Source organism: Chamaea fasciata, unplaced genomic scaffold (assembly GCF_029207755.1).
Source record: "Chamaea fasciata isolate MVZ Bird 193981 ecotype frontalis unplaced genomic scaffold, bChaFas1.0.hap1 SCAF_2, whole genome shotgun sequence".
Taxonomy (NCBI): Eukaryota; Metazoa; Chordata; class Aves; order Passeriformes; family Sylviidae; genus Chamaea; species Chamaea fasciata.
The window spans coordinates 115,578,021-115,592,776 of record NW_027094087.1 but is presented as its reverse complement, the minus strand read 5'-3'; the positions used below and the strand labels follow the sequence as shown (position 1 = coordinate 115,592,776).

Sequence of the window (14,756 nt, the reverse complement as noted above, 5' to 3'; positions counted from 1 at the left end):
AATAAACACCTTTCAAAAATAGCCCCCCACTGTCAGCATTTGTTTCTCAGCCCAAAGTGGTCCCTAAATAGCACCAAGGCAGGTCCCAGCACCTCCTCACCCCCCTGAACTACAAAGTGGGGCTGTGTTGGAACTCTGGGCACTGAGAATTCCAACCTTTCTCTGCTCACAGGCACCGAGCCCCAAGCAAACACTGCATCGCACCTGAGCCGTGGAAAAGGCTCCCAAAATGGAGTGACAGCTCTGGGATTGTGGCTGTGGGGTTTGGATAGAAGGGTGTGATAGCACAGGGTGGGAAACTCAGAGCTGGAGGGTTTAGAATACAGTAATATGGAGAGAAAGCAGGATGGAGGGTTTAGGGCAGAGGCTGAGTCCTTCTTTTTCACCTTCTTCTCCATGCTCTGGGTGGGGGTTTGGAATTGGATGGAAAATTCTGCATTGCGGGCCAGGGGGGGTTGGTTATTGGGTTAAAAGTCAAAATCATTTAGGTGCCATTTCATAATTGGACAGTTTATCCTCAAAAGGCCTTGGAGAGAGAGAGGGGGGCTCTGTTTTTACTTTGTTAGCTTGAAGTGCTGTAGAACTCACAGTCTGAGGGACTGTGGTCTAGGTAAGAATGAATAAACACCTGAGCCTGAACAAGAAATGCCACCTAGAGCATTTAACCCTGACCCCGGCAGAAAGAAGATAAAACCCAGCAGGGCTGCACTTCACTCTTTATTTACTTCCTGCACTGATGACTCCATGGGAATCTACCAGAGAGAGTCACTAAAATAATCTTAACTTAACCAAAGTCACAAGGGCACGGAGTGACAGGACACAGGGCAGGGCGGGATGGGAGATTGGGAAGGATTCCTGACTGGGCTGGAATTCCCAGATTTGCTGTGGCTGCCCCTGGATCCCTGGCAGTGCCCAAGGCCAGGTTGGACACTGGGGACAGTGGGAGGTGTCCCTGCCCATGGCAGGGGTGGGAATTAAACCATGTCTGATGTCCCTTCCATCCCAACCCACTCTGATCCCATTAAATAAAAACCTGGCTCTCCACATTCCCACGTCACCCCTGTGAACCTTGGAAGGGACTCCCAGCAGTGCCCAAGAATTCCTGAGCTGCTCATTATTTCATCCTGGTTGATTCACTCTGACTAGCAAACATTTTGCAGCTGTTTGTGCTTCCCATCATCTGTAGGGTCACAGCTTTAGGATTTTTCTTTTCTGCCATTTCTGGAAAGTTAAGGATTTTTCTTTTCCTGTTTAACTGCCATTTCTGAAAAGTTTAAAAACAAACAAAAAAAATCCTAAGAGATAAAGCAGTTGTCCCTCAAGTATTTCTCTAAATTTTAATGGTGGTTTTGGTTTTTTTTCAGCTGCGACAGGCACAAGAACTGTCCCACTGAGTGAAGATACGACCATAATAATCCTGATGGAGCAGGCTGAGAAAAAAAACAACTTCTGTAATAAATTGCAATTTATTCTCATGAAAAGTGCAGCTGGATTATGTCCAAACCACGACTTGAGGGAGAGCAAAGATAAGGATGAAAACACAGCAAGGAGCTTTGGGGGGGATGTTTTAATTTCTAGCTCCTTCTAACAGGACAGCAACATTTGTTTAACTCAAATCTTAAAGACATCATCCCGGGCAAGCAGAAGTTATGTGTTCATCCTCTGTGACTAAGGGAAAAAAAACACAAAAGGAAATAATAAAAAAAATTCAATCTGAGCACAGGAGGCTTTGGAAAACCACAGGGGCTGGTCAGAAGCAGCCTGGTATTTCCGTGATTTTTAAAGAATGACATTTTCCACTGCAGTCGCTGAAGGAAGAAGAATGGAAGATAAAAAAAAACCCATCAAAAATATTTTCTAAGAATGTTCTGGGAGGGTAGGAAAAAAAAAACAAAAAACAACCCAAAGCAATTACAAGAAGTTTCTGCATTTCAAAGACACAAATTAAGTGTGCCTGGAAATTCCAAAAGAATTTAATAATAATAATAAAGATAGTGGAATGGGTTTGGTTGGAAGAGAGCTTAAAGATCATTTAATTCCAACCCCCTTCCACTATCCCAGGTTGCTTCAAGCCCTGTCCCACCCTGGCCTTGATGAAATAATAAAAGATAACAAAAGGAGCCACAGGCGAGTGTGGAATTTACCCCAGATCACCTGCATTGTTGGCGAGGTTAATGCCTGACACGCTGTAATTATCTCAGACGTTAATTAGTGACACATCAGCAGCACACAGGCATTAACTCACCTGTTCTGATTAAAGGGGCAAAGAAATAAAAAAAAAAAAAAAAAGAAGAAAGTCAGCATTAGAAAATAATTGAAATTCCTGAATAATCCAGGCAGTGGTTTTTTGGGTTAGGAGCTCTCACCTGCTGAAAGCCAACACATTTCCGCATCTCCTTCTAAGTTCTGCTATAAAAATGTCTGGATTTGCCTTTTTTCCCAGCAGGGGAGATGAAAACATCATTGCAGAGCAGTGGGTAGGGAGAGGATTCCACCCTGGCAGCTCAGGAATGAAGACACTGCTGCTCCTGAAGGAACAACCTCCCGTGAAGAATTCCTGCACTTCCCCTGCTTTGATCTTGGTGTAAATCCCAGAAAAAAAAAAACTTGTAAAAAAATGTGCCTAAAGGTGTTCTACACCTTATACAGATCCTAAACCCTTTTCCCAGGGGGAGGATCTCACTGATACGGGAAGCATTATGGGATGGGCTGTGTTTATTGGGGTTGCAGGGCCGTGCTCAGGGGTTTGCTGACCTCACCTGAGCTGATTCTCTCTGGGTTACACAACCCCAGGCGGGAGCTGCTCATACTTTCCACTGCCTGCCCCGGCAGCTGCTTCGTCCCGGAGCCGCAGGAAAACTCAGGCCTTTCATCAGAGTTTCCATGAGCCAGGCAGTGCTGCCTCCCAGCCGGATGGGATGGGGCCCAAGGGCCAGGGAATCCTGCAAGGGAATGGCCACGCACCCCAAAAACTGGGCAAACACCCCAGGAATTCCCTCTGGTCCCCAAAAACTGGGAAAACACCCCAGGAATTCCCTCTGATCTCCAAAAACTGGGCAAACACCCCAGCAATTCCCTCTGATCCTCAAAAACTGGGCAAACACCCCAGCAATTCCCTCTGAACCCCAAAAACTGGGCAAACACCCCAGGAATTCCCTCTGGTCCCCAAAAAAAGGCAAACACCCCAGGAATTCCCTCTGATCCCCGAAAACTGGGAAAACACCCCAGGAATCCCCTCTGATTCCCAAAAACTGGGCAAACACCCCAGCAATTCCCTCTGATCCCCCAAAAACTGGGAAAACACCCCAGCAATTCCCTCTGATCTCCAAAACCTGGGCAAACACCCCAGGAATTCCCTCTGAACCCCAAAAACTGGGCAAACACCGCAGCAATTCCCTCTGATCCCCCAAAAACTGGGCAAACACCCCAGCAATTCCCTCTGATCCCCCAAAAACTGGGAAAACACCCCAGCAATTCCCTCTGATCCCCCAAAAACTGGGCAAACACCCCAGCAATTCCCTCTGGTTCCCAAAAACTGGGAAAACACCCCAGGAATTCCCTCTGGTTCCCAAAAACTGGGCAAACACCCCAGCAATTCCCTCTGATCCCCAAAAACTGGGAAAACACCCCAGGAATTCCCTCTGATCCCCAAAAACTGGGCAAACACCCCAGGAATTCCCTCTGATCTCCAAAAACTGGGCAAACACCCCAGCAATTCCCTCTGATCCCCCAAAAACTGGGCAAACACCCCAGGAATTCCCTCTGATCCCCAAAAACTGGGCAAACACCCCAGCAATTCCCTCTGATCTCCAAAAACTGGGAAAACACCCCAGCAATTCCCTCTGATCCCCAAAAACTGGGGAAACACCTCAGGAATTCCCTCTGGTCCCCAAAAACTGGGAAAACACCCCAGCAATTCCCTCTGATCCTCAAAAACTGGGCAAACACCCCAGCAATTCCCTCTGATCCCCAAAAACTGGGAAAACACCCCAGGAATTCCCTCTGATCCTCAAAAACTGGGCAAACACCCCAGCAATTCCCTCTGATCCCCTCTCCACAAGGTCTGGTTGCCACAAAGGAAACTCTCTCTCTTCCTATTTAACATCACAGCCTGCAAGAAATGGACCTTTCAGTTCTTATTCCATTTTTTATTTCCACAAAACTGGACATTTCAGGTCTTATTTCATCCCCTTTTCCGAGTAAGGGACATATTCCACTCGAGTAATTAGCGACAGTTCTACACTACAATAATGAGATTGGTGGTGTTCTGAATGTATTTAATAATATCTCACTTCTTGTTATCAGAAAGGAGGAGAATATTTTAACTACAGACCTGCAGAAGTGTTTTTGTTTAACTATATGAATGGCAAAAAAATTACAAATATATGGATCATGAATGGCTAAAAAATACAAATATATGGATCATGAATGGCTAAAAAAATACAAATATGTGGATCATGAATGGCTAAAAAATACAAATATATGGATCATGAATGGCTAAAAAATATACAAATGTATGGATCATGAATGGCTAAAAAAAAGACAAATATATGGATCATGAATGGCTAAAAAAATACAAATATGTGGATCATGAATGGCAAAAAAAATACACAAATATATGGATCATGAATGGCTAAAAAAATACAAATATGTGGATCATGAATGGCTAAAAAATACAAATATGTGGATCATGAATGGCCAAAAAATATACAAATATATGGATCATGAATGGCTAAAAATATACAAATATATGGATCATTAATGGCTAAAAACAAATACAAATATATGGATCATGAATGGCTAAAAACAAATACAAATATATGGATCATGAATGGCTAAAAAATACAAATAGGGGGGAAAAAATCCATTCATTGTAACAATACAGCTTGGCTTTTCTGGCAGCTCAGCTCCCTACCTTCAGAGAAAGGAAAGAGCACCTCCAGGGAAAAAAAAAAAAAAGAAGGAACAATTCTCCTGCCTTTCAGCCAGTTCTTCTTGGAAAAACAGCCTGAATTTTAAGTGGCCTCCACACAAACAGCCACTTGTTTAGGAATCAGGACCAAACCTTCAGGGAAGTTTCCAGAATTGTTTGCATTCCATGCAGGAAAATAAAGTGATTTTTGTTCACTTGGCTGCATCGAGAAGTCAAAAATTTGCATTTATGGGTGTTTTGGGTTTTTTTTTTTTTTCTGATTATATTTTCCAAGCTGTGTGATACAGACAACAGCCCTAAATCAATTTATCAGAACACCCTGAAGTCACACAGCTGCCACTCCCAATTTTCCTGCTGCCTTTTGCATTTCAGCAACAAAAAAGGGAAACCCAAATCCCACGGCTGAGGTTTGGACTCTTCGGCTCAATAACCACGAGTCGTTTGCCAGCACCGAAATAACTCCGAAGAAAAACCTCAAAGAGCAAAATCCGAATCCAGCTCTGCACTTGTGACCCTCTGAAAAAATCCGCCCCCGGGGGGAAGAGGGGAGTTAGATTTTAATAAATGAAATTCGCTGAGGATTGACAGCTCAGTAATCAATGACTGCCATCGTTAATGAAATTAATCCTGGTTATCTCTGGCAGTAAAAACAAAAATAAAAATGCTGGGAGGAAGAGGGGAAAAGTCTAAAAAATTTATGGATGATTCTTCTCCCACCTAAAGCTGGCAGAAGCTCCCAAACTCTATTTGGGATATTGCCACATCCTAAATCCCACTCACCAATCACCTCATTTTTAATATTAGGATTCCCAAAATGTTTTAAGACAATGATTTCCGTTTAATTCTGCATTATACCCACCAAAAAAAAAAAATTAAAAATGATGTTTTAGACTTTAGTCCCAACTTCAGGCTCACTGAACACAGCCCAGAGTTCAATCAGCCCCGGAATATTTTCATATTTCATCTTCTGCTCAGAACAAGAGAGAAAAACCCCAACGAAAACCACCCCAAATGGCCACCGAGGAAAGCGTTTCAATATCACAAATAAGCCCCCAAATTAAACCAAACCCACCCAGGGCAGGGTGATCCTTCCAACCCGAACCATCCCAGGATTTTATGTTTTCACACGTAAGAACTCAGGCTCCACTGGAATTCCTGCTTCATATAAAGATATCAATTGGCATCTTTCTTTCTTTTTTAATTATTTCCCTCATTTCCAGTTCTCCCGACCTGCAGTCACCACACCAAATAAAGTTATTTATTAAGAACCAACCACAAACCAATGTATTTTGATATGCGGAAATTCATAAACGAATGTATAGACGCTGCCGATTGAAACTGGAATAAACTACTTCAGCAAGAACCTGCCAGGGAATTCGACTTTTGGTGCTAAAAGGACTTGATAATTAAAACATGGGACAGTTCACTCACTGCTATTAATAATTATTTAATGCTGATGTTATTGAGGAGTGTTTGGGCTCCGTCTCACCTCCAAAACTGCACTTTTTTCCTATTTTTAATTAATGAATGGGAGATACAATAATTATTATTTATTAATAGTTATTTTTAAAATTATTATTTATTATTTAATAATAATTATTGAATAATGATTATTATTTTGGAGACCTACAGAAGGGTCCAAGTGTGATACAAACCTGAAGCTGCTCAAAATCCCTCCACTGAACTAAACACTCCCAGAAGTTCTGCTGAAAAAACTTTTCATAATGGAACGTTTCTAATTGGTTTGGGGTTTGTTTTTTTGTAATGATTTTAGTGTTCAAAGTAAATCCAGCTTATGGAGATGTGATTTTGAACCAGAGCTTTAAGCCTGGGCTTTAATGGGAAAGCAAAAGCATTAAAAACTATAAACCAAAAAAATTAAACTAAAAAAAAAGGAGATTTTTTTTTTTTTTGGCAGAGAAAGAATGAAAACCTTCAAAATATCTGCAGGTGCCAATAACTGAGGTTTACATTCCCATTTTGTCAAAACCAGAGCTGTGGCCACAAAAATCTATAAATATATAAAATCTTTTTTTTTTGAAATCTTACTTTTAAAATATTCTTTTTTTTTTTTTTTTAATGTGATCTAAGAGGCTTAAAAAAGGTGAAGTAAAAGGATTAGGAGGCAGGAAGAGATTAGCAGAAAAATGGAGATTATTCCTAAAGGAAGTTTTGTAAACACTCCTGAGAAATCTGCTTGGCTTCCTGCAAAGCAGAAATAATTCCCAAAAAACCCCCAAATCCACCTCAGGATTATTGCAGTATTCAATTAAAAGTGTCTAAGAGCAAGGCTCCTTTACCAGCTTTATTTCCACAAAAGGTTTTTCTGCAGGGAAAGCACCCAAAAAGGAAAAACTGGGAGGAAAAAGGAGAAATTTGGGAGCTGGAATTGCCAGGATTCAGCTCAGCTGCAGCTCTGCCCAGAGCTCACCTCGCTGGGCTTTTTATCTTTTTGTATTTGTTTATTATTTATCTATTTTTCGTATTTAATTATTATTTATATTTTTACATAATATAAAATTTTATATAATATAAATTTTACATAGTATTGTTATATGATATACATTTTAATATAATATACATTTTTATACAATATTTATGTATTGTGTTTTCTATTCAATATATTATATATTTATATACTTATCTATTATTTATCTTATATTTAATATAACATGTATCTATATAGAATATATATTTTTATATATATTTATTTATTATGTTGTCGATTTAATGCATTATATATTTACTTGCTATTTATATTCTATATAATATATATTATATACATTATATATAACATGTATTTATATAAAATATTTATTATGTTTTCGATTTAATATTATATATTTGTATATCTGTTTATTATTTATATTTTATATTTAATACAATATATATCTATATATAATATATATTTACCATAATATATATTTATATATTATATATATTTATTTATTATGTTTTCTATTTAATATATATATATCTATTTATTGTTTATATTTTATATTTAAGCACAAATAGAACATTTCTATTCTTTTTTAAATAAATAAAAAAGAGAGCCTTTCCCAGGCAGTTCTGGGGGTTTTGTGAGGACACAGACAGGCTCAGCTCCAATTTGGAGTGAATTTCTTTAATAATAATTCAGTTTTCCAGAGAAAAAACTGTTCCCACGACAGAAGTGCCTCCTTTCAGTTTCTCTAGGAATGATGGAAAACTTGCTGCCACCTCCATTAATTCACAAAAATTCCCAGGTGGAGGTAATTATCACAGAATCATCAGGGCTGGAAGTGACTTTCCCAACAGAACCACCGTGAAAATAGGAGAAAATATGGTCTAAAATATGGAAATAGGTCTAAAATATAATTTTGAAACACCTAAAACGTCCCCAAGAGCCACATCCAAACACCCCTGGGACAATTCCAGAGATGGAGACTCCACCCCATTAAAATCTCGGAAACGCTTCCAAGGAATTGAAGGAACTGGACCCATTCTAAGGAAAATTATCTTCACTAAAAAAATCTCTCCCAGCCCTAAAAGACGAGGATTTGGGGAGAAATTAAATGTTTTGTAGGAACTCTTTGTGCTCCTCTTGGTGCCCACAGTGAAGGGGAGACAACAGCTGGGTAATAACCTCCCCAGCAAGAGGCAGAAATGAAATTATTTCAGCGTATGATATTATTTATATATGATTCATATATAGTCATTATAGAATTAGAGATTTATATGTTTTATATATTTACGTTATATAGATTTACATACATATGTTTCATACATTCATATATTTATATGTTTTATATATTTACATATTTATATGTTTTATGTTTTTATAGATTTATATGTTTTATATATTTATAGAATTATGTGTTCTATATATTTATAGAATTATGTGTTTTATTTATTTATATGTTTATATGTTTTATATATCTATATGTTATATATAATTATATATTTCTGTTGTATATATTTATATTTTTATGTTATATATTCATACACTACATATTTGTTTACCAATACATTTACCGATTATATATTTTTATATATTTTATCTATTTATATAGTTATATGTTATATATTACATATTTAAATATAAATACAGTTCTAAATGATAAAATTTTATTTATATATTTGTTTATTATACTATATTCCATTATTTCACTGCTGTGAGTGTTCCAGACCTGTGAAATCCAGCAGGGAAATGTGGCACGTCCCTTGGGATAACAGGAGCCAGGGAAGTGCTGCACTCGGCTTGGATTTGACAGCACAAATTCCATAATTAAAAACCAACCACCAAACGCTGAGAGTCCTCTCCTGACACAAAACACCCCCTAAACCTGGAATATCACACGAGGAGGATGGAAAAAGACAAACACACTAATTGGAAATCAGCTACTGACACCTTTTCTTAAATGAATGAGTACACATTTATTTTTAATAAATAAAACGTTGTCTGCGTGTCGGATGAGGAAAAATTACAATTCCTCAGGCACACGATCAACATTGGAGCCACCAAAAGCTGCAGAGCCAATGGAAAAGTTCAGAAAATCCAAATTTTTTCCAAGGTAATTTGCCGTCTTGAAGATCAGAAAAAGGGTTTTATTTGAGGTCACTTCTGGTACTTCAATAAAAAGAAAAAAACACTGAATTTAATGGAATCCCTGACCTGTGCCTTAGGAAACTTGAGAGTAATTACTTGGGTGTTCTCTGGAAGATTTTGGGACTAATATTAAAAACCTAGCCACGAAATATTTTTATTTTTTCCGAGAATAAACCGTCATTTAGCAGAACTACAACCTGCACAGGAAGGTCTGGCTTTAAGAGACCGATCACAAACCATTTAAAACTTGCCATTTCCTACCTGGGATTATCAACACCTCGATTAAAAAAAAAAAAAAAATTAAAAAATCGAGAAGGAGGAAGAAGAAGAAAAATTCCAGCAGGAAAAATCCTGATTTGGGAAGGGCAGAACGTGTCAGTAGCTGTCTTCTCTCACCTTTGATTGGATCAACTCTCCTCAAATAGGGCAATCCAGGATTATTAAGGGGCCCACCCAAGGGGAAAAAAAAACAAACCCAAAACATTTAACTCTAGAGAAAAGGTATTTTCGGAGTGTTACACCTGCTGGGGAAAGTAGAATGTTCACAGAATAAAACCAATCCAAATTCACACCAAAATTCAGATTATTTGCAAACCTTTTGTGCGAGGATCCCTTCACCATCACCGAATTCCAGATTTGCTGCGCCAGTTTGAATTTTTTTTGTGCACATCCTACACCGAACCAAGGGAATTTTCTGAAATTTCACCCCCCTAAACCTTTTAAAATTGATTTGGAATCTTTCTAAGCTGGTGCAGACAGGGACATTCCAGTGTGACCTCACACACCTGAGCGACAAAACTGCGTTTCCCTGGACACCAGAACCACCAAATGCTCTGGAAAACTGGATTCACCACGGGACAATGCAATATTTTCCTCATTTTTAATATAACTTTGGGTTTGTTTTTTTTTTTAAATCATCCAAATGCTGAGGACACCTTTCACACCTCCAAAATCTGGGATACAGCCTCAGGGCCTCGTTCCACTTTTCCCTCTCTGCACCTCCCTGACATTTGGCCAAGAAAACAAATTAAAAACCCAGCCAGCCCATGTGTGTTCCTATAAAAGTCATTTATTTCCACCTTTAAAGAGTTCTCGGCTCTTGCCAGCTCTGTAACTTCATTAACTGAAGCTAAATTATGTCTTCCAGTGACACCTAAACTCATTTTGCATCTATTAAAACTCCCTGTGCACCCACCAGGTTTATAAGTCACCAAGTTCCAAGAACCTTCACCTGCCGTTATTTTTTTAAATTTCGTGTTATTTATAAAACTTTTGAGACTTTTCTTCCTTCCTGGAGACAGGTATTTATCCAAGCTCAAGGCAATCCTCCCATTCTTGACCTCAGAAACGTGATTTATGCAGTGTCTGTACAGGCTGTTCTCCAGGGTGAAGATAACAGAGTTTACGCCGAAACGATGAAACTCAATTCGTTACCACCGCCGAGTTTTTCAAGTCCTTCCCATTTAATTCAGATCTATTTAAAAACCAATCGCCTCCTTCAGCATGAAAGGGTTTGATAGCAAAAAACCAACGACAAAAACAAGGAGAAAAGAAAAAAAAAAAAGACCAAAACCACAAGATCAGGTGCACTAAACAAAAGCTAAAGCACAAAGATCAGGGCGTAGGGTGGCGCAGGGATATTTTATTTCACTTCTGTTTTATGCAGAGCTTCACCCCGGGCTACGGGCTTAGGAATCAAGGTAAAAATAGCTGGTGCTTTTCAAAATCCCAGAATCATGGAATCCCCGAGGTTGGAAAAGCTCTTCCAGCCCAAGCTGTGCTCAATGCCCACCCTGTCCCCAGCCCGGAGCTCTGAGTGCCACCTCCGGGTGCCACCTGCAGGGCCGGGCACTCCAAAGCTCCCTGGGCAGCCCCTGCCAAGGCCTGAGCACCCTTTCCATGGGGAAATTCCTGCTGCTGGCCAAGCTGAGCCTCCCCTGGGCCAGCCTGAGGCCGTTCCCTCTCCTCCTGTCCCTGTTCCCTGGGAGCAGAGCCCGACCCCCCGGCTGTCCCCTCCTGGCAGGGACTTGTGCAGAGCCACCAGGTCCCCCCTGAGCCTCCTTTTCTCCAGGCTCAGCCCCTTGCCCAGCTCCCTCAGCCCCTCCTGGGGCTCCAGCCCCTTCCCCAGCTCATCCCAGAATCCCTGAGGCTGGAAAATCCCTCCCAGCCCAGGCAGTCCCAGCTGTGCCCACCTTGTCCCCAGCCCGGAGCTCTGAGTGCCACCTCCAGGGACGGGCACTCCAAACCTCCCTGGGCAGCTTTTCCCAAGTCCTGTCCACCCTTTCCGGGCAGATTTTTTTTTCCCCCCAAATATCCAAAATAAACCTCCCCCTGGCCCCGCCGGAGGCTGTGTCCCCGCTCCCGGAGCAGAGCCCGGCCCTCCCCGGCTCCACCCTCCGCCCCGGGAGCCGGCAGCGGGCTGGGCTCAGCCCCGGCCCGGGACGGGGCTCCGGCGGCACCGAGGGGACGCGCAGCCACAGCCTGGCCCCTCATCATCCCCCACCCCGTCCCGAGGGCGGAGGCGGCCGCAGAGAACGGCGGCGGCCCCGCTCTCCCCTCCCGGCTCCCGGCTCCCGCCTCACCCGGCACGGGCCGTCCTGGAAGACGCGCGGGTCCAGGTTACAGGCGATGGTGGCGGTGGGTAGGTCGCGCAACGCCACCGCCTCCATCTCGCGGTCAACGAAGCTCCACTCCGCGTCCGTCTCTTCTTCTTCTTCTTCCTCCTCCTCCTCTTCGCCGTCCTCCTCGCCTTCCCCGGGCGGCAGCGGCTGCTGGAGCGGTGGCTCCTCCATGGCCGGAGCCGAGCGGAGGCGGCGGCGGCGTCGTGCAGGCGGCTTCTCCCAGCCCCCGCCCGCCATCTTGTTTCCTTCGCCCCCCGGCCCCGCGGCAGCCAATCGGGAGCCGCCGCCGCGCCCCCCCGGCGCCGTGTCAGCCAATAGGAACCGGCGGCCGCCGCTGCAACAGGTGGCGGGTGAGGTCGGGTCCGCCATGTTGGGTGAGGGCAGCGCCGTGTGGGAGAGGCGTCGGTCCGACACACAAAATAAACTATACATATAAAAAATAGACTCTATTTGCCGTCTATATTGTATATACTCTATATAGTATCTACTTTATGTAGTATATATATGTAATACATGCACGCTCTATATATAATATTCTATAGATGGAAATTTACCGTCTATAATACATCATATGTATACCCCAAGTCCCACCAAATATATCGCATATTTATATAATATATACTATATTTATATATTATGTGGAATATAATATATATAAATATATTCTCTGGATCATATTCTGTATGTCTCTGTGTTACGTGTGTACAGAATCTAGTCTATAAAAAGGTGCTTTATGTAACAATGTACTTTTATGTGGTAATGTGTGTAACATACGATGTATATATAATACATAGAAAAAAATATTATGTATAACAATATGCTGTGTATATATGTATAAAAATTACTGTTTATATAATGCTGTATTATTGCTGGAGGGAAAAACAAGAACTCCATGTCCCATCCCTGGAAGTGTTCAAGGCTCCCTTGGACGGAGCTCGGAGTGACCTGGTCTATAATACAAATACGAAATATTTATATAAAAATACCAGCTGAATATAAAAAAAGTCCTCACTCCAAGACCCACAAGTGGGCTGAAAATTGCCCCCGTGCGTGTTGTCATTCCCTTATCTGCCTTAAGGACAAGCTGAGCCACCCTTGGTGTTCTGCAAACGTGCTTGGCTGGTTAGCCTGACCTAAGAGACAGAGAGAAATGGTTTTATTATATTTTTAAAATTTAATTGCATATATACCTGTAGCTATCTAAAATATTTTTTGTGATATTATGCTTGCATTTCTGTATTTATTTTTATAGATGCATAGCACCACCTTCCAGGGGAAGGCCCAAGGAGGAGCTTCAGAGGTCACAGAGGGTTTTTATTATTAAATTATTGTGATATTCACAATAATTTAATGAAAATTATCCATCTCCAAACACCCCACGCCCAATTCCTTCAGATTCTACGACCACCTTGGAACCATTTAAGTCTTTCTCAGAGGGATAAGCTAAATACAGGGTGCATTTGTGATCACTCGTGCTAAGTGACATAAACCTTCATTCTCTCAAAAGAATTCTTTTAAAAGAAAAACGATTTCTCTGAGCAAGCCCGAGGCGTTTAATGCTAAATCCAGCCAAATGAAAGCCCTTTTTAACCGCATTCTTTGACCCCAGAGCTGCTTCCTGACAGGGCTGGTTGACACTTTCCCCTCTGAGCAGCATCTCTCTGCATTCTCTGCATCAGCAGCTCCAACCCCCTGCGGAAATTCCACCTGAGGAATCCCAATGGAAACCTGCTGTTCCACAGAATTTAAATTTAAAATAATAAAAATAATAATAATAACAATAACAGTAATAATAATAATAATCCAGCAAGAAATTCCTGTCGCTGCAGCCCGGCATCTCCCTGGCAGGAAAACCACTGGGAAATGTTCATTTACAATAACTCCAATCCCAGCTGGTTATTGCAATCCAGGGGTCGGTGTTTGAAGGGGAAAAGACGTTTTTAATGATGTTTTATGTAATTAATTGGGGCTAAAGGTCGGCGGAGATCGTGCTCGGCAAGCTTCAGAGCCAAAGGACCTCTCTGCCCTGAGAGCTTCAAAGTTTTAAGCATTAATTTAGTCACAGACGTCTATAAAATAAATTAAAAAAAAATAAATAGACCTGAATCTCCCCAGTCTGAGGGTTTAATTGTTCATCCTTTCTTCTTGCATGGATAGGAAGGGAAGGCGACGGCTGCCTTTGACTGGAAGAGGCGGCGAGACAGGGGAAAAAAAAAAATAAATGGATTTTGCCCGCAATGTTTGGAGCCGATCGTTCGCTCTAAGTGAGGGTGATTAACGCTAATGATTTACCCGCAGGAAAAGCTGAATGCTTGTCTGGAGCAGAGCCAGGGAAATGTTCCCAACACGGACACCACCATCTAGTGGCACAATAAAAACCTCCAGGGATTCCCGGAGAGGGGTTTTTATTGCTGGGATCTGCCTCCCCCCCCGAAAAAAAAAAAAATAAAATATCCGCGTTTCTCAAGGGAAATGTGGCTGAAAAAATAAAATATAAAATAAAATAAAATAAAATAAAATAAAATAAAATAAAATAAAATAAAATAAAATAAAATAAAATAAAATAAAATAAAATATAAAATAAAATAAAATAAAATATATTTTGGGTTATGAC

At 41.2% G+C, this 14,756-nt stretch overlaps 2 protein-coding genes across 2 annotated transcripts in view; both read right to left on the bottom strand.

The window, feature by feature from the left end:
• RCAN1 (regulator of calcineurin 1) overlaps window positions 1–12,511 on the bottom strand; it is a 39,677-nt gene extending 27,166 nt beyond the window's left edge. Inside the window, exon 1 of the mRNA XM_066177196.1 lies at window positions 12,104–12,511. Within this exon, the coding sequence (XP_066033293.1) occupies window positions 12,104–12,511 (408 nt within the window). The remainder of the gene's footprint in view (window positions 1–12,103) is intronic.
• On the bottom strand, window positions 2,542–5,138 carry LOC136303050 (uncharacterized). Its single transcript, XM_066206643.1, has 3 exons — window positions 5,129–5,138; window positions 2,760–4,002; window positions 2,542–2,578 (listed from the first exon to the last, which is right to left on the bottom strand). Exons 1-2 carry the CDS (start codon window positions 5,136–5,138, stop codon window positions 3,086–3,088), a joined length of 927 nt encoding a protein of 308 aa, XP_066062740.1. The 3' UTR covers window positions 2,542–2,578; window positions 2,760–3,085.
• Window positions 12,512–14,756: the final 2,245 nt, after the last annotated feature.